Raw genomic sequence first — 19,234 nt, 5'->3', positions numbered from 1 at the left:
GAGCAGGAGAAACTTGTCGAGTGCTACAGGTGCAAAGGCAAGGGACATGCTGCAACAGTATGTAAATTCAAGAACGAGAAGTGCCATAGTGCGGAAAAATGGGCCACATAGCGAGAGCATGCAGAACCTGAAAAACAAATGAGAGTAAGAGAGAGCATGCCTTCTCTAAAAATCTAAAAATCACAGAGCACATAGCGTAACTGTAGACAAAAAAGAAGATGAGACAGAGCTGACCTATTCTCTCAACAGTGTAATGGCCTCAAGCACAAAGAGAGTGAAGCCGTTTCAGGTCGACATGGAAATTGAAGGGCATCCAGTCAAATTTGAGCTAGACACTGGAAGTAGTGTCACAGTCATAAATGAATTGGAGTACAAGACAATATGCAAGACCAATGTCAGCCCAAAGTTAGACAAAACTGATATGTGTCTAAAAAGCTACACGGGGGAGCAAATCCACAATTTGGGAGTAGGTTGTGTCAAAGTTACTTATGCCTTATGTTACTTTGCCAATAGTGGTGGTTGACGGTACAGGGCCAAATTTGCTCGGCAAGAACTGGCTGGAGGAAATTCAGATAAATTGGGCAGAAATAAAGTATACCCATAGTGATTCAGTTACACTGCAGCAGGTACTCCAGAGACATGTCTCAGTCTTTAAAGAAGAATCGGGCACATTGAAGGGCAACTCTGTGATCGTTCACGTTGCAGAAAATGCCACCCCAAAGTTTTATAGACACCGATCGGTCCCCTATGCCAGCGTTTCCCAACCCTGCTCCTGAAGGCACACCGTCCTGCATATCTTCTATCTATCCCTGCTCTACCTACCTAACTGAACTCATCAGTGGCACTTTTGATTAGCTGAGCACACCTGATTTTGTCAAGCAGCAAGGATACATAGAAGATATGCAGGACAGTGTGCCTCCAGGAGCAGGGTTGGGAAACACGGCCCTATGCCATGTGAGCGAAGGTGGAGGAAGAAATTGATACATTGTTGAAAGAGGGCATCATCACACCTCTTAAATACTCAGAACGGGCAGCTCCAGTAGTTCCCATTTTGAAGCCGGATGGCACCGTCAGGTTGTGTGGAGACAGTTAAGTTGACAGTTAACCAAGTGGCTTCACTAGAGCAGTATCCCCAATCCCCAAGCTGGAAGATTTGTTTGCAGTGCTGTCAGGAGGACAGAAATTTTCCAAATTAGATATGAGTCATGCAAACCAACAGATCACGTTGGATGAGCAGTCCCAGAAATCATGACCATAAACACGCATAAAGGACTTTTTACGTATAGTCGCTTACCATATGGGGTTTCCTCGGCACCAGATTTCAAAGGAGAATTGAGAGCCTGCTACAAGGAGTGCTACAGGTAGCAGTGTACCTAGATGACATCATAGTCACAGGGACTCACCTAACAATGTTACTTAACATTTGGCTTCACAAAAGGCTAAAATTCTATAAAGTGTAGTGGACAAGTTTGTTTTTTAAAGCACTGTTCCTTTGTTTTTATTGCTGTTGTTCCCCCTAGCTTGAAGTGGCGGGAACATTATGCTTGCGAAGCACTGCAGATTGTCTGAAATTTGCGTGCTATTGCGAAAGCTACAGCATGAGATTGTTTAACAAGGATGGCAATTTGAATAATTAAGTGGCAACTAATCCCAAGGCTTTCTCTTAAATGTGTTGCATTATAGCTTTCTTGTGTTACAAAATTCAAATTTCAGAGCGGAGCTAAATTTAGTGAAATTGATTTAAATTACTGAGAATAAACTTTTAGGCTAGGTTGAGTGCAATGAACAAGTACGTTTAGAACACAGACCTCACAAAAGCTGTGATGTGTCATGAGCATTTAACGTAATTTAAATTGATAAATTGTTAATTAATCTCACGTTGTAGCTTTCGCAAGCACACAAACTATAGACAATCTGCGCTGTTTCGCGAGCATAATCATTTACTCTATTCTTGAGATTGGTGTCGACTATTCTGTGACTTATTTGTTTTATTGTTAATCAAGGAGGATAAAGGGGAACAGGTTGAAAGTAATGATAGAATTAAAGGTAGTGTTTGGGCTTCCGCTGTTTCCAGCTCACCAGCCACCACTGCTAGCTTGGTGCTAGCGGGAAAGCAGAGATGTATACAGTGACATAATGACGTGGTTCTATGGTGGCTCTCTGCCCATGCAAAAGCAAACCCATTCTTAGAAGGTTTGCAAGTTGAAGCAACTCCAAACTGGCACTAGCACAAACCCAGAACTAGCACATAGTTCACATTGGTGGAAAAGGGGTAAGAGATGGCTGTGTCTTCTGGGGTGCAAGAGTGATCATACCTCCACAAGGACCAACAACCCTGTTGAGACAGCTACATTGCACACATGCCGGAATGTCCAAGATGAAGGGATTGGCAAGATCGTATGTATGGTGGCCAAGAATGGACAAAGAGATGGAGAAAGAGTGAGCTGTTGTGGGGAGTGCCAAAAGATTGCAAAGTGCCCACCCTCCGCTCTGCTTCACCCGTGGGAGTGGCCTGAGAGACCATGGTCTAGACTACACGTGGACTATGCAGGCCCTTTCCTAGGGAAGATGTTCTTAGTGATTGTGGATGCACATTCAAAATGGATGGAAGCTTATACCATGAACTCATCCACTTCCCAAGCAACCATTGAGAAACCAAGGCAAAGTTTCAGCACACATGGAATACCCGAATGTCTCATCACAGATAATGGAGCATGCTTCACTAGTGCAGAGTTCTTGAAGCAAAATGGTGGTCGGCATTTCACATCTGCGCCATACCATCCCTCATCAAATGGATTGACAGAGAGAGCTGTGCAAACTTTAAAGGAGGGACTAGAGAAAACGGCAGGCGAGAAGATAGAAACAAAGCTCTCCTGATTCCTGTTCAATTACCGAATTACCCCTCACTCCACCACTGGAAATTCTCCAGCAGAGATGTTCATGTCCAGAAAACTAAGATCAACCTTTCACCTTTTGATACCTGACCTGAAAGCAAAGATTCAAGAGAAGCAATTGCGGCAGAAACAAATCCATGATCAAGGCAGCAAACTGAGAAATTTCCAACCTGGTGATGAAGTGTTCATCCGAAACTACAGTTATGGTCCAAAGTGGGTTCCTGCAGTTGTTAGCAGTTGTACAGGTCCAGTGTCATACAGCGTGGTCGTTGGTAACAGTCAAAGCCTGCGCAGACATGTGGATCAGATAAGAGCAAGTTACACCAGGGAACCTCTGCACCTGGAACCAGAAGGCGTCCTAGAAACAGTGTCAAACAGTCCTGAGGGTTCAGTGGCCCTGACTGCTCCAAGGATTCTCCCGTGGAGGCCGAGTCAAAAGCAACTGAACAGACTGTTCCTGAAAAGGGTCCAGGGCAACACCCAAAGCCTGAGACTACAACCTTGAGACGATCCGAGAGAGGAAGACATTCTCCTGCTCACCTGAAAGACTTTGTGAGATAAGTGCATAACCTCACACATTGAACAAAATCTAAAAAAAGCATAACCACAACACCACCACGTTCAGAACAAATGTTGTGGTATAAACTGATGTTGTTATGTAATATTGAGTTGAAGGCAAGAATTGTCATACTATACCTTTTATTTTGTTGAATGGTGTTTTGTAAAGATGGCATGTTTGCTAAAAAAAGGTATACATTGAAAGATGGAAGTGGGTACACTTGTTAATGAGTGAGATTGTTAGAATTTGAGGATTGTGGTTGTTCATTATTGTTTGAACTGCAAAAGTTATGTTAGAAAATCTTTTAGCTTAAAGAGGGGGGAGATGTAATGGTATCATCTTTGTTACTGTCATCTTTGTTACTCTCTGTGAAAGAGAAAGTAAACCTCTTAAAAGGCTTCCTGACTTGGTCACACCACAGGTAGTGAAAGGACCGGTTCAACAGATATGTGAGCATGGTAAATATGTAACGTTAACATTTATGTAGGGTGACCATATTTTGGTTTTCAAAAAAGAGGACACACTAGTTAGTAGACACTAAAATGTTACTCTCTGCTGGTAGGCTCTCGTTGTTCTTATTCCTCCGACTATCATATGGGACAGAAACACTGCTTATCACTGAGGAATAAGTTCTAATTGGCTGAAATAAGTCTTATTTGGTGGATCGATACAACCATAGGGCCTACAGAGAATTTGTTCAGATTTGTTGACTGTTCTGCCTAGGCTATGCTCTAACATTAGCCTAATAGATGCGTCGGCAGGGGAATTTAAACACTTTCGTTCACAAAATAAAATCATGTTCATTCACACACACATATAATGCAAAACGTCAGCCTGAGAGGGAAAAAAATTACAGAGGTCCAGACCTCGGCGCCCTATAGCTGGCTTCGGGGGTGCATCATTAATCTGCATCAAACTGCAGTTTATCATCATTAATCTGCATCAAACTGCATCAAAATGTGCGTCATTACAGTGCGCGTGCGCACGAACATGACACCAGCTCTGACAGAGGCAGCGGGAATTGATTAAACCAGTAGTATTAGCTAGCCAGTCCGTTAACATAATATTGTGTATGCATAACATTTTGTATGATTACTGTTGATATAATATAATATATCACAAAAAAACAGAATGGACTCATTTCTCTTGGAATACACAGACAGAATCAGCTGACTGTAGGTGGGAGAATGCAGTAGGCTATTCTCAGTATCGTATCAAACAGCCCATTGATTTTTCAAATCAAAATTAAACTATTACTGGTATTCTGTTTTGAATTCAGTACATATATTATACAACATTTAACAATTTGAAAGTAGTTTAATATATATTATGCTTTATAGTCAATGGGGATCAGTTAATGTAACTAAATATACTCTATTCTAAATATACAGTCATTATATATAAAGGCCTATAAATTATTTAAATATATCCATTTTTTCATTGGCCTATACTGGTTTGTCATCAAACAAGATTAAAGTTTATTATCTGTATTCTTCTCTACAGGAGAGAACACCCGTTTTAAAGGTACTATTTTACACTGATGACGAAGTGGATTCATACTTCTCCAGTAAAATTTGCCCTTGGCAATTGTCTACAATTTCCAGAACACTAAAACAGGGGGTTTTTCATCATGGGGGTATTACCATGCCTGGCACGCAGACAATAGCAACAGTATTCCTCAAAGCCACAAAAATGCAGAACAACAACGTGCTCATACACCATCTGCTTGTGTCACGATTTACCCACAGTTTATGCCATTGGGACTCTTATTTTATTTAACTTTCTGTGAAACAAATCACTTCTTTTGAATGGGGTTTTGCGTTTTAATTGCCAATTTAAAGAGCCGTAAACAGAGCACTGCCACCCCCCAACTTACACACACATTCACGTGTACATGCACGCACACACATGCACTTGCACATGCACACACGCACTCAGACACATGCACATATATGCATGCACCCTCGCTAAGAGTTCCCAAGGCAGGCAGCAGTGGGATCAAAGGGAGTAGCTAAAGAGGAGCCCCTTCACTGAATTCGCCGTCATTGTTAGTTCTAGACAACTGTGGCCCGGGACTGCGGGCGCCCCTTACGCTGTTGCGTGGCTGTCAGCCGTGATTAATAAAGGGCTGGTACGGAGGAGTGTGACTCCTAGGCAAGGAATGTGCCGAAGGCACGAGGGGTCTCGCTCTCATTCTCTCATGAGACGGCTGTGTATAGCCTCCTCTGCATGCGAGGCAAAACAAAAGAGGAACACCGACTTATTGTGAGTGTGCGCTCGGACAGCTGTATACAAAGTGCGCTCGCGTGCCAGGAACCCCACCAGCTGTTTTTATACTTTCGTGCATCTCCCGAATGAGGATCGCGCACACATCACGTAGAGACAGCATAACTCTCTCTAAGGCAGCCTAATTCATTGACAAGGCTGGATTATGGACCGGGCCAGTGGGGCCAGTGACCCAGAGCCTCGGACTGCCAGGGGGCCTCCAAGCCTCAGGCCACGCGCGGATCGTGGCCCAAGACTTCCGAAGGAAGTTGAATGCCATGGCCCTCAGTGTGCACAGCACAAGCTGACCACTAGGCCCCTGAGTGCTTATAGCGTGAGCTAACCACTTGGGCCCCCCAGACCCCTCAGTGCTTACAATGTGAGGACCCCTAGACCCCTTGGTGTTTAAAACGTAAGCTGACCACTAGGGACCCTGGGCCCCTCAACCCTTACAGTGTGAGGGCCCCCAGGCCCCTTGGCATTTAAAGAGTGAGCTGACCACTAGGGCCCCCGGGCTGACTCCAATATAGGAAAGCGGGCGGGGGGCCTCCAAAAGTCATGTGCCCAGGGGCCTCACAGGACCATGATCCTGCCTATTGAGGGTTTAGTTCCAATACAAAGGCACCTAAAATGATGGATTGCAGGGGAAACTATCACTGGGGAGTCTGGCTAGTTTTGGATTGCTAAGCAACCCTTACATTCTGTTTAACTTTTAAAATGATCTGCTTGGTGTTGGCTTTGGAGATGGAGATTTAGGAAGGGGGGGTTGTGTTCCTCAGTCGCCAGAACCCACTAACATCAACAGCACCAAAAACCAGAAACAGCCTATTTCCAACGAAAAGAGGGTCACCCATGTTCACATCTGTGATCTTACTGTTACTGTGATGTTACTGCAATAATTATTATTTCACACACACACACACACACACACACACATAATATATGTATTATTTAATAAGCCACATTGATGAAAGAAAAAACCTCTCTGGTAAGTCCTGTCGCTGTGGGTAAGAGCGTCTGCTAAATGACAGTAATGTAACATTGCAACAACAATAAATAGCATAGCATAGCATTTCATTGCAGATTTGGGGCTAGTAGGTGGAAAGGGGGATTTGAAAAATGAAAAATACTATGTTAGAGGAGAAAATGCTGAACAGGTAATTGAATCATAAAGTTTACGACAAAGACCACTGCTGATAGCCTGACCTAAATTTTCGACGATTTGAGGAATTACTAAGTGTAATTTCGACTAAACACCAGTAGAGGGAGCCAAATCTATAGACTACGACTCCTTCCGTAAAGTGCGAGCTGGAAGACATTCCCGTTACTGTATCAGTGCGGTTGCGAAGTCGGTTCTGATCTCAGCTAAGAGAAATAGTGGTTTATGAAAAATAATAGTTTACTTTCCAAAAGCACTCCTGTTTACTCGAAGAAAGCTTAAGGTAGCCTATAAGCTTTTACATTTTTTATCTGAGAAACCTTTTATTTTTAAGAGCAACAAGCAGTTCTAATTTTGGCTCCTGTCACCACTACATTGGTATTTTACTAGCAAACAGCGCTATGTGTTTGTAATGTGTTTTTGTCTGTGAACAGTACAAGTCAAATGTATTGATATATGGGACGAACCTTTTTGAAACTATTGACCATGGTACAAGGAAGAAATGATTTGTTTCTGAGCTTGCTGTGGCAGTTCTTAAAAACTTTGTTCATAACTATAGCACTGGCTAACGTTATCGACATAATCGCAGCGTAGGTTTTTAAACCCACCTGCAAAGCATTATAAAGTGGTGTAGTCATTCTTTGCAGAAATTCACACCGCTCAGAACAATAACAATTAAGCTGAAACGTTTACAATTAAACTGAAGACGTACAATAATGCGAATTAAAAAAAATAATGGTTTCATATTAGTAATGGACTGAGTGGAGAGAGCAAAGGCCAATTTACAATACGAATACAAAATCAACGGATGACATACGGAGCGAGTAAGCCAGTGCGTGCTGGCTACGTTAACAGTGGCCCGACACCACGCGCGGCGCTGTCACCACGGTAACCCAGGGGACGCGGCGGACAGGCTGTGAGCGGAATGAGTAATAGTACACGGCTCTGGTAATAGTGAGCTCTCGAGACGGTGGCTCACTGCCTTTTGAAAATAGCAGTGTGACGCGATCGCACGCCGTGGTGTCATTGTCGCCTGAAAAGACCCAGGCAGTGCGTGACACTGTTTCTTTTTTTTTCTTGTCAGAATTAGGGCTGCATCACAAAACGGTTGCTATAGTAGAAGTGACTCACTCTTCAGAGCAAAGGAGTACACATAAATCGGCTAGCTCATCTCGGCAGTGTCTCGACTCTCAGCTCACGCACTGACCATGCTGTATTGATGTCATCACACTCACGCGTTACTTGTATGAACTATGGCAGCGCGACTCACAAAGTGATTAGTGGTTTTGCTATCGTGCTGTAAACATACAAAAGGTCGTGAACGATGGTTGAATGTTCCGATATATTTACACAATGGTTCTCTGCAGCTATATTAGTGCATCTGCCATTGCCACATTTTGCACCCAGAATACACTTTCTGTGATTCTTTTTCCTAGTCTGAGACTCACCAGCTATGTCTCAGGCTGTCAACTGAAAACTGGGAGCATGAGTCTTTTTCCTGCTGATGTTTTTGGTAAATAAATAACCTATAATGACCTATAAATAAATATGCATAAAAGTAGCTACACCCCCTCAGACACACACACACACACATGCACGCACACACACACACTGACCCTCCTAAGGTAACTTGAAGGTGTTGGCAGGTAAATCTGGTCTGGCAACAGTACTTGGCGGAATGGCCTCACAGATCAGCAGTAATGGTGTTTGGGAATGGAGCGGGGTGTGGGAAGCCCTCGTGTAGCATTAATCTTCGGCAGATGTGTCGGCAGTGATGCGATTATCAGCACGCTGCAGTCACTGTGCGGCGCTTCCTTCCTCTACCCTGTCCTGCCAGACGCAGCGGGGGGAGGGGGGATGTGCAACCTTGCTGCCTGCGGCGTCCTGTCTGTCACCAACCACCACACGCTTTACAGCGGAGGAGCTTAGTCCTCCCGCACATGGGGAGGGAGGATAAACTGCCTCATTCACCACCACGATTAGTCAAATCAGCTAGTTAAGTACCAAGCTGAGGCAAAGGCCCTCTGACACTACAACCTCCCTGGTGCCGGGCTGAGTGTCTCTGCTTCAGAGAGAGGAGGGAGATAACTGCCTGCCTTAGAGTTGAAGGCTTATAAGTGAGAGTAAATGAAACGAAACCTTCTTAGCCATTGTCTGGAACTCACCTTGCATGTGCACACCTGTTGGGAATGAAACTGACTTACTAAGACAATGCTTTACACTTGATAGACCAGTACCACGTCAAGACACATGCCCTTTCTACACATACAAATTAACATATGTTGTACTTACAACCTGAATGATTTAGACATGAAGGCATTTAGGTCAATAACACAGCAGGTTTTAAGCAGGCAAGAGGCAACTTCTCTAAAGGCTCAAAACAACAGGAAACTGTGGAAACAGCCCACTCATCAGGATAGATGATACTTTTAGACAGACTGTAGCTGATTACTATCAAGCAGTGAAGCTAATTGTGTTATTGCGGCAGAGTGGGTATCAAAAGTGCAGACACATTGACGCTGTGGTCATTCTCTTTTCCCTGCAGGACCTTCAATGTCAAATGCCTCCAAATGAGGGCAGAACCTTGTCTTGTGACACTAAAACCTTTAACATGATCTTACAGTCTGTCACCGTAGAAATGCGTGTTACCACGAGATGCTTGTCATGTGGAATTCTGGGTGATGGTTGACCTCTGACCTCTGACCTGACCTGCTTTCCTGTTTGAGAGGAAGGCGGGGCTGATGTTGTGAGGGGTGCAGAGTCCCTCTGAATCACTGCCCGGCAGATGAGCATTGTGTGTGTGTGATGGTCATGTCAGACGGCTTGCACTTGCGCTATTGATGTGGTAGCGAAACACATTCCAGATGTGAGGAACCAAATTCCTACTCAAACCAAAGGGACCTGGACAAGTCTGAGAAAACACGATCATTTCCTCCCCTCAGCAAAGTGTGGTTGGGAGAAAGGGACATTGTTTTCCTATGATGTCAATGGTGAAAAGTATAATGGTAGGGTATGTGTATCTGTGTGTGTGTGTGTATGTGTGTGTGTGTGTGTGTGTATGTGTATGTTGTGTGTGTGTATGTGCATGTTGTGTGTTTGTGTGTGTGTTTGAGTATGTGTGTATGTAGTATGGGTGTGTGTGTGTGTGTGTGTGTGTGTGTGTGTGTGTGTGTGTGTCTGTAGTGTGGGGGTGTGAGTGTGTGGGAGTGTATGTGTGTATGTGTGTGTCTGTATATGTAGTATTGGTGTGTGTGTTTGAGTATGTGTGTGTGTTTGTGTGTGTGTATGTAGTATGGGTGTGTGTATACAGAAGTTTCAGTGTTCTTCGTGCCTGTCCCTTTAAGAGCAGGACTCGTGCGCTGGGCCTTGCTTTGTTGCTCCGCCCCTCCGCTCTGCTCAGCCTGTCAGAAATGTGCCTGCAGGTGTGTGTGCGCACGTTGCACACGTGTGGTCAGTCTGTTGTGGAGCTGAGTGCTGGGGCCAGCCAGGCACTTCCTGGTGAGACCTGCTGCAGTGCTGGCTGCGAAACTGCAAGTCTCCTCTGTGCCTGCAGCAGCTGTGTCTGTCTCTAATCACCCTACCCTTCTACACGCAGCTAGGAGATCTGCATGTTTCTCAAGCACATGCACTTTGGAAACAAATAACATAAATACAATGTTTCAGAATTGGTAGTTGTAATAATTGACAGCTAAGAGAACAAAACAAAATTCATATGTAGTACTGTACATACAGACATCCACAGTGCATAACATGATAACATGTTGTGCATAAAGCCATGCACACTCTGTTTCTGCAGTTTGGCAGGCCTCTTTGGGCTGGCTGAAGGTAATGTGTTTTCACTGAGACCCGGGGTGGCTGGGAAGGGTTCACATCTGTGGTGGGTACCGTGTGGGGGAGGGGCTGGGGATGTCTGTTTTTGGGCCTCCAGCTGTAGTGACATTTGCAAGTTGCAAATGTATGAGTGCATGTGTGTGCGTGTGTGTGTGTGTGGGGGGTGGGGGTGGGGTACAAGCATGTGTACATGCCTGTGTCTGTACTTGTGTTTGTGCATGTGCATGTTTGCTAGCACGTGTGTGCACACCTGCACACTCCTACCACCTGCCCTGACCAGTCCATGCCTCTAGGTGGCAGCATTCTGACAAGGATTCTCTCAGTACCGTGCTGTCACAGATGCTGCATGTGTCCATACCACAAGAATGCAAATCACACACGCCTTCTGCAGGGCCCTCCTGCACCATGGTTAAAAATAGTTGAACAAGCCTTGCTGGTAGAAGTGAACAATGAAGAAGTCTTCAGTGTTTGCTTAGTGTTAGAATGATTATGAAGATACTTAATCTGGCATGGAGCGTGATCCAGAAAAACAGATTTACAACATCATTTAAATGTGATCACCCAGATGAATCTGGAATAATTTTGTCACATGGTGTCTGTTGCACAGGAATTACACATTGTAAAGTCTAGTTAACATACCTGTACAAGGGTAATGCATTCAGCAGCAATGTTCTAATATCTGTCTCTCCTGGTGATAATGGCTATGTCAATAATAGGGATAGACTCATATGATGTTCCCAGGGTGCATTGAGTGAAATCATCTCTGAACTATTTTCCATTGTTAGAATGAATGCAATGAATATTTCATCATATTTTAATATTTATCTGTGGATTATCAGATGTGCTGATGTGCTAAATTATTTCATTTAAGGGGATTTCCCCTCTGGGATGTCCAGACAGACAATCTAAAAGCATTTTTAGTATTGGATGCATTTTTCACATCAAACACTTTTTTCTACTTTACCTCTGCTGCTAAGCCATTTGACAAAAAATTAAAAAAGCATATAAATACATTTATTGCACATTCAGCTGTTTAATGATGCAACTGTTTGTTGGATGTTCAGCAAATGAATATGAAAGCAAATGCAGGTGAATCTAAGAGATTACGAATGCAAATTGAAACCTTCCACTCCTGTCAATGCAAATTAATTTTTGGAGAATTTTTATATGAACATATGTTTTAATATATGTCTGTTTGATTATATGTTTTTAACAAATTTAAGTTTCATTTTCATTTTGTAGTAATGTAAGAATTGAGCAAAGTAATACTTGCATCAGGGCCAAGTGCAATTAGATTAAACATTTCCTTTGGCCTATAATTATACAAATCTTTTCACATACTACCTATTGGTCAATGTAAGTCCATGTTTTTTCTCTTTATACAAACTTGTATTGTACTTTTTGTATTTTTCATACAATGCCTTGTATATGCTTAATTTACACGAATCCTACAGCTGTTGAAATATTACTAGTACTAACAATAGTAACAGTAATGTTATCTTTAAAAACAATAATAATAATGAATTACAGACTAACTGTTACACACTGTACCTATTTAAGACCTTGACATTACCAGGCAGGAAGGACACTATGATTGTCCCATTCAGATGGGATTCATAGTGTCCATTCAAACTGATGCCAGAGCTACAGTCTGAAAGCCGGTGTGTCCACATCTGCTCCCAGTTCAGACAGCCAGTGTTCACCCTCACCTCGGGCATTTCCATTTTACACCCATTTCAGAGCTCCCCCATGCCGTAAATGACTTCATGAAATATAATTGCTTTCAAACAGCTGCAGTCATGCAGTGATTTAATTAAAGAGACATTGTCATGGACTAGGTTCCACTCAGCTTAAACACACCGAAGAAACTCCAGGAGACCGATGGTTCATTTCCATGAAGTTTTACTTGGCATATTGTGAAACTGCAACACAGTATACAAAATACAATTAAATTCCCATGCTAACAACAGCGTAGCAAGCTAGAGCTAACTAAGCCTAGCATATATTAACACAATGGGGCTAATGAAGCTAACTAGGCTTGCTCATGCTAATTATCATCTTAGCTGCCTTAATGATGAACAACAATAAATACTGTAACTTATAACTCAATGTTACACAATAAAATACTCACAGACGTTGCCTGAGCCGAAGGGAGAAAAGAAAGGCGAGGAAAGAAAGCTGGAGACTACTGCGAGATCGCATATAGCAGATCACTGCATGACTGCTTCCTACTTCCTGTGTTTCCCAGAATGCACTAGTGGGTGCTATGGTTACAGAGTACACAAATAAACTGTACAGCTGAGATAAACTAACACCTTAAAACATAATATTAACTATATTTTCAGGCGGCATGACACTCCCCGCTTGGGGTCTTTAGAGAACCCACATTACTTAACAGAATCAGTCTTTGGAGAAAAAAGAAGAACCACTTCTGTAACGGGTCGGGAGAAAGTCTTCCTGGTTCCATCCTTGACGACTTCTACTTCAACTTTCCGAACCAATCCATCTTCCCCTGGAAAGGTTTTTGTGATGATGCTCATAGGCCATTGATTTCTCTTTGCCTGATTGTCTTTCAGGAGGACGATGTCTCCTTCCTGGAGGCTTGGCCGTTTTCCTTGCCACTTGTGCCGAAGCTGTAATGTCTTGAGGTATTCGTGTTTCCATTTGTTCCAAAACATGTCTGCTAGGCCCTGAACCCGCTTCCACTCCTCTCTGACGAGGTCCGCTTCCTCAAAGCTGCCTGGCGGAGGAGGTGGTGCAGCCCCTGTCTTAAGGGTCAGGAGCATTGCTGGGGTGAGGATGAGAGGCGATTCCGGATCCGATGACACAGGGATGAGCGGTCTAGCATTCATGATTGCAGCTACTTCGGCCATGAGAGTGGTCAGAACCTCATGTGTCAGGTGAGACTTCCTTTGCTCAAGCAGCATGCAGTCCAAAATGTGGCGGGCGATGCCAATCATTCGTTCCCACGCGCCGCCCATATGGGACGCGTGGGGCGGGTTAAATACCCAGGTGCAGCTCTGTGTATCCAGGTATTTCTCCACACTGTTGAAGCCTGGATTGGCCTTGTCCATCTCCAGCTCATGGGAGGCGCCAATGAAGTTAGTTCCGCAGTCAGAGCGGATCTGCTTTGCGGGGCCCCTGACTGCAAAGAACCTCCTTAAGGCGTTGATGAAACTGCCGGAACTCATTGTCTCAATTACCTCGATGTGAACTGCCCTTGAACACATGCATGAGAACATCACAGCCCATCGTTTAGAGTTGGAGACTCCTCCTCTTGTGCGGCGTGAGACGATGTCCCATGGTCCAAAGACGTCGACACCTACATAGGTGAAAGGAGGTGCTACTTGTAGCCGTTCTGCTGGCAGGGCTGCCATCTGCTGATGTTCGGTCTTTCCCCTCAGCTTTCTACAAGTGATACATCTGTGAAGCAGACTGCTGATGCAGCGTTTAGCTCCCACGAGCCAGAACCCTGCAGCTCGAATGGCACCTTCGGTTAGATGTCTCCCTTGGTGTTTCACTGCTTCGTGATAGTGTGACACAAGCAGGGTTGCGAGATAATGTCGGCCAGGAACGATGATGGGGTGAGTCTCGTTCACGCTCAGACCTGACTGTCCAATCCGGCCTCCTACTCTCAGGAGTTGATCTTGGTCCGTGGTGGGGTGCAATTTCCACAGGCTGCTTGAGGATGGAAGGTTGGCTCCCAAGTTGATGCACTTAAGCTCCTCTGTGTAGCACTCATTCTGGACGCTCTTCACAATGCACACTTTGGCCCTTAGCAACCCTTCCTCTGTAGGACGACAGATGTGCCACCCCTGACACCCCTTTTGGGTAGAGTGGGCAAAGGAACGAGCTATGTGGATGAGGTGCGCTACGGCTGTGAGGAGAGTGCTGAACTTAGAGAAACGCTCAAAGCGTTGTGGGTGTAAGACGTCTCTGGTAACCTGAGTGAGACTTGTCACCACCTGAGGACGCACTTCCGTGTCGGTGTCAGGGTCAATTAGATTGTAAGCCTCTTGAAGCTCAGATGAATGCAAAGATGCATCATGGAGAAAGGCTGGTCCTTTGAGCCAAGTTGTGCTGCTAAGCAAAGCTGGTGTCACGGTTCTTGACCCGATGTCAGCTGGGTTGAGGTGCGTTGGAACGTACTTCCACTGACCAGAACAAGGTGATTGATGGATTCGCTGGATCCTGTTGTGTACGTAGACATAGAATCTTCTTGACTGGTTATGGATGTACCCCAATACTACCTTACTATCTGTGTAGTAGGTGATGTTGTCAAATACTGTGTCCATCTCTGTGACTACCATCTCGGCGATCTCAACGGCGAGTACTGCCGCACAGAGCTCGAGTCTCGGGATAGTCAAACCAGGCTGAGGGGCCAACTTTGTCTTCCCGAAGACAAAGCCAATCTCAGTCTGCTCTTGGTGGCTTGTCACCTTGATGTAGGCCACAGCTGCTATTGCTTTGACTGATGCGTCTGCAAAGACACAGAGTTCTCTTCTCAGAGCACCTGAGGTGGAGAAAGACGTATAAGGACGTGGTATGTGGAGACCCTCTAGATCTTGGAGTGACTGTTTCCATCGAGTCCACTCGATCTCCATGTCCTTGGGAAGAGGTGAGTCCCAGTCCTCTGCTTGCGTGGTAAGTTCCCTGAGTATCAGTCTCCCATGAACCGTGATGGGTGCGAGGAACCCTAACGGGTCGTAGAGGCTATTCACAGTTGAGAGTACCCCTCTGCGGGTGAACGGCTTGTGGTCGTCCTCAATCTGAAACATGAAGGTGTCTGTACGCATGTCCCAGGACAATCCAAGGCTGCGTTGGATGGGCAAATCATCGACGAAGAGATCTAGGCTGTTGACGTCCTTAGATCGATCTTCGGACGGGAATGCTTTGATGACTGCAGGTCGATTTGAAGCAATTTTGTGTAGCCTGAGGTTAGAAGCTGCAAGCATCTTCTGCGCTCGCCCAAGAACGCTGATGGCTTCTTCCTCTGTGCTGAAGGACTTTAAAGCGTCGTCAACGTAAAACTCACGATCAACAAATCTTCTTGCGTCACTGCCATAGTCAGCCTCGGCTTCCTTAGCTGCCCGTCGCAAACCGTACACTGCAACGGCAGGAGAGGGACTGTTCCCGAAAAGGTGGACCCGCATCCTGTAGTCCACGATGTCAGAGGTAGGGTCGTTGTTCCTATACCACAGGAAGCGGAGAAAATCACGATGTTCCTCCTTCACGACAAAGCAGTGGAACATGTGTTCGATGTCAGCGGTGATCGCCACCTGCTCCTTCCTGAACCTCATAAGGACACCTAGCAGGCTATTATTAAGGTCAGGGCCGGTGAGCAAAACGTCGTTGAGCGATACTCCCTCACATGAAGCGCTGCTGTCGAAGACTACACGGATCTTATCCGGCTTCCTCGGATGATACACACCGAACAGGGGCAGATACCAACACTCTTGTTCAGGCTGTAATGGCGGTGCAACTTCTGCGTGTGCCTTTTTGAGCATCTTCTCCATGAATTCTAGGAAGTCAGCTTTCATCTGTGGTCGTTTTTCCAATGAACGCTGGAGTGAGACGAGACGGTCGAACGCCTGTTTCCTGTTGTTAGGCAGCCGCTGTCTCGGCGACCGGAAGGGTAATGGTGCAACCCAGCTTTTGGAGCTGTCCTGATAGCACCCAGCTTCCATTATCCTCAGAAACTCCAAATCTTCCATGGATGGGGCGAGTCTGTGGTCGTCTGGAGTACGAGCGAAGACGGTCTGCCCCAAGCAGTCTCCAATGAGCGTCGTTGAGCTGCAGATGGAAGTTGGTGCTGGATAATGTTGATGTTTAGGTGCTTGACCAAATACCTCTTTCACTATGATGTGGTTGTTGCATGGCTCAAGATGACTCGCACGACCGCTCTCTAGGATGGCTGTTTTGTAACTTCTCACCTCGAGTGGTCTATGAGCACCTCCAAGACACACGTCACCGACGACGACCCATCCTAGGTCAAGCCTTTGAGCAAACGGTGCATCTCCTGGGCCACTTATCTGCTCTCGGACCTTGTGGACCCGTAAGATGTCTCTGCCCAGTAGGAGGAGTATTTTGGCGTCCGGATCCAGAGGCGGAATCTTGTCGGCGATGTGCTTCAGATGGGCGTGATGGTAAGCTGCGTCTGGCGTAGGGATCTCAGTGCGAGCATTAGGGATTTGGTTGCACTCGAGGAGTATAGGCAGAGGAATGCTTACTTTCTTATCCACTGGCTCCACAGTGTAACCGCTGGCTCTCCTCCCCGCTGTCTCTGTACGTCCCGCACAGGTCTTGAGTGTATATGAGTAAGAGCCCCCGGAGATCTTGAAGACCTCAAAGAACTCTGACCGTGCCAGGGAGCGATTGCTCTGCTCATCCAGTATGGCGTACATTCTCTTGGACTCTTCCCTGCGTCCGTTAGGGAACACACTGACGAGGCAGATCTTAGCACATGCTCTGGCGCTCAATCCTTCACCACATACTTGAGTGCACGTCGACTTGACCTCCTGGTTATCCGCTTTGTCCTCCTCCCCGCCATCCTCTGAAGTGGAAGGGGACGACTTAGATTTCCAGGTAGGTGGATAGGGGTGAAGTGCCGTCACATGAGCGGTGCTCTCGCACTCTGTACATTTTATCTCTGCGGTGCAGTTCTTTGCAAGATGCTCTGTGGAGGAACAACAGCGAAAGCAGATGTAATGTTCTTTCAAAAGCTGTTTGCGATCATTTATGCTCTTCTCACGGAAGCCTCTGCACTTCCTCAGAGGATGGGGCTTTTTATGCAGAGGGCAATGTTTGTTTGGATCGATTCGTTCTGTGCTTTCTTTAGAATCAGCTTTAGCAGCTCCTGAGACCTGCGTCTTGTGAACATAGACGGATGTCTTTGCGGGCCTTTCCCACTTGTTCTTCCTCTCTGCAGGAACTTGCATGAAGAGGTTGAAGCTTGGGTCAGTGCGAGCTCTTGCTTCTGAGGAAATGAAGTTTACCAACACGGAGAAAGGTGGGAAACTAACAGAATGTTCTTGTTTGTATCTTGTACCGAAGTAAAGCCACTTTTCTTGTATGTTGTATGGGAGTTTCTCAATGATAGGCCTAATTCCTCTGGAGGTATCCAAGTACGACAAGCCTGCGAGGTAGCCGTCTTCCTTGGCAGCTTGTAGCTCTGACAAGAGATCGGCTAACTCCCTGAGTCTCTGTGGATCCTTTGTTGTAACCTTTGGAAAGTTTTCTAGTTTGTTGAACAGAGCTTGTTCGACGGCCTCTGGTGAGCCGTATATTTCGTCGAGGCGCCCCCATGCCATGTACAGTCCAGTGGCTGGATTTCTGATGTTGACTGTTTTTATGCGCCTAACTTGTTCTGCCGACTCTTTCCCCAGATACCTGGTGAGGAGGTCGAGTTCTTCTGCGGCGGACATGTCTAGATTGGCGATAGCATTTAGAAACGATGACTTCCAGGCCCAATAGTTCATTGGTTGGTCATCATATGTGGTGAGGCCTGACGTCACCAGGTGGTTGCGAGCAAGGTATTTGATGAGGTCTCCAGTGGATGCAGAATCATCATGGCTAGCTCCATAAGACATCCTGTAAACGGGCTGGTGCGCAGGAGGTGAGGGATCCTGTTTGAAGTTCTGTTGCGGACGTCTTCCACAAAGCTGACGATCTGGAGAGAAGTTAAGGGGCTGATTGAAGCTTTGTTGTGGCGGTGCCCCACTGGTCTGCGAAGCCTGAGGAAGCTGGTGTGGCTTAATGTCAGCAGGAGCAGCAGCTTGCGTTTGACTCGCATTGAGTGGGTGGGGTGTTGAGGGGATAACGTTGTTTGGTTGAAGAGGTGGAGGATGTAGGGTTAGCGAAGCATTGTCGTTCCCTCTTTCAACAGATAAAGCCCTGCTGCATAGGCTGGCTTGTGCCCACACGTAGGCCGCAATACGCTCGTCTTTGACAGATTGGAGAACCAGGCTTTTAGCCTCACTGCGTACTTCAAAGCCCATATCTTGTAAACCGGCCACGAGAGTATTAGCTTCTGCTATGGCAGCATCCTTTTCTTTTTCATCCTTTAACGCATCAAGATTGGCTTGAATACGTGCTTGCTCTACTTTAAGTTCAATTTCCTTTTGTGAATGTGCCGCTCTAGCTTGCGCTGCTTCGGCTTTTGCCTTTGCTTTGGCGATGGCCATGCTAATCTTTGTGCTGGACGATGAACCAGATGAGTGACTGCTCCTTGAGCGTACAGCCTCAGGCTGATTATCTCCATTTTCTTTAGTATTGTTGCTACGTTGTGACATTGTGACTCACTGCGTTTTTAATATCAGGAGAAGGGAGCTAATATGAAGCTGACTCGAAGCTGTAGTGTTAGCCGCTTATCTCTTGTTACTGAGTTGCTCCGTAGAATGGCAATCTTTGCGTCCCTCGTTAGCTGTATTGCCGTCTTTTCACTGTCATGGACTAGGTTCCACTCAGCTTAAACACACCGAAGAAACTCCAGGAGACCGATGGTTCATTTCCATGAAGTTTTACTTG

General features: G+C 45.7%; 1 protein-coding gene across 1 annotated transcript in view; it reads right to left on the bottom strand.

The window, feature by feature from the left end:
* The window catches only part of xirp1 (xin actin binding repeat containing 1), a 48,019-nt gene extending 29,722 nt beyond the window's left edge, over window positions 1–18,297 (bottom strand). The window contains exons 1-4 of the mRNA XM_036518739.1: window positions 17,757–18,297; window positions 14,964–17,384; window positions 14,321–14,498; window positions 13,270–13,927 (exon numbers count right to left, since the gene is read on the bottom strand). Of these exons, the coding sequence (XP_036374632.1) occupies window positions 13,270–13,927; window positions 14,321–14,498; window positions 14,964–17,384; window positions 17,757–18,297 (3,798 nt within the window). The remainder of the gene's footprint in view (window positions 1–13,269; window positions 13,928–14,320; window positions 14,499–14,963; window positions 17,385–17,756) is intronic.
* Between the last annotated feature and the right edge of the window lie 937 nt (window positions 18,298–19,234).

This window comes from Megalops cyprinoides, chromosome 24 (genome assembly GCF_013368585.1).
Source record: "Megalops cyprinoides isolate fMegCyp1 chromosome 24, fMegCyp1.pri, whole genome shotgun sequence".
NCBI lineage: Eukaryota > Metazoa > Chordata > Actinopteri > Elopiformes > Megalopidae > Megalops > Megalops cyprinoides.
The sequence above is the reverse complement of the archived record's forward strand: the minus strand, read 5'-3'. Positions and strand labels throughout refer to the sequence as shown.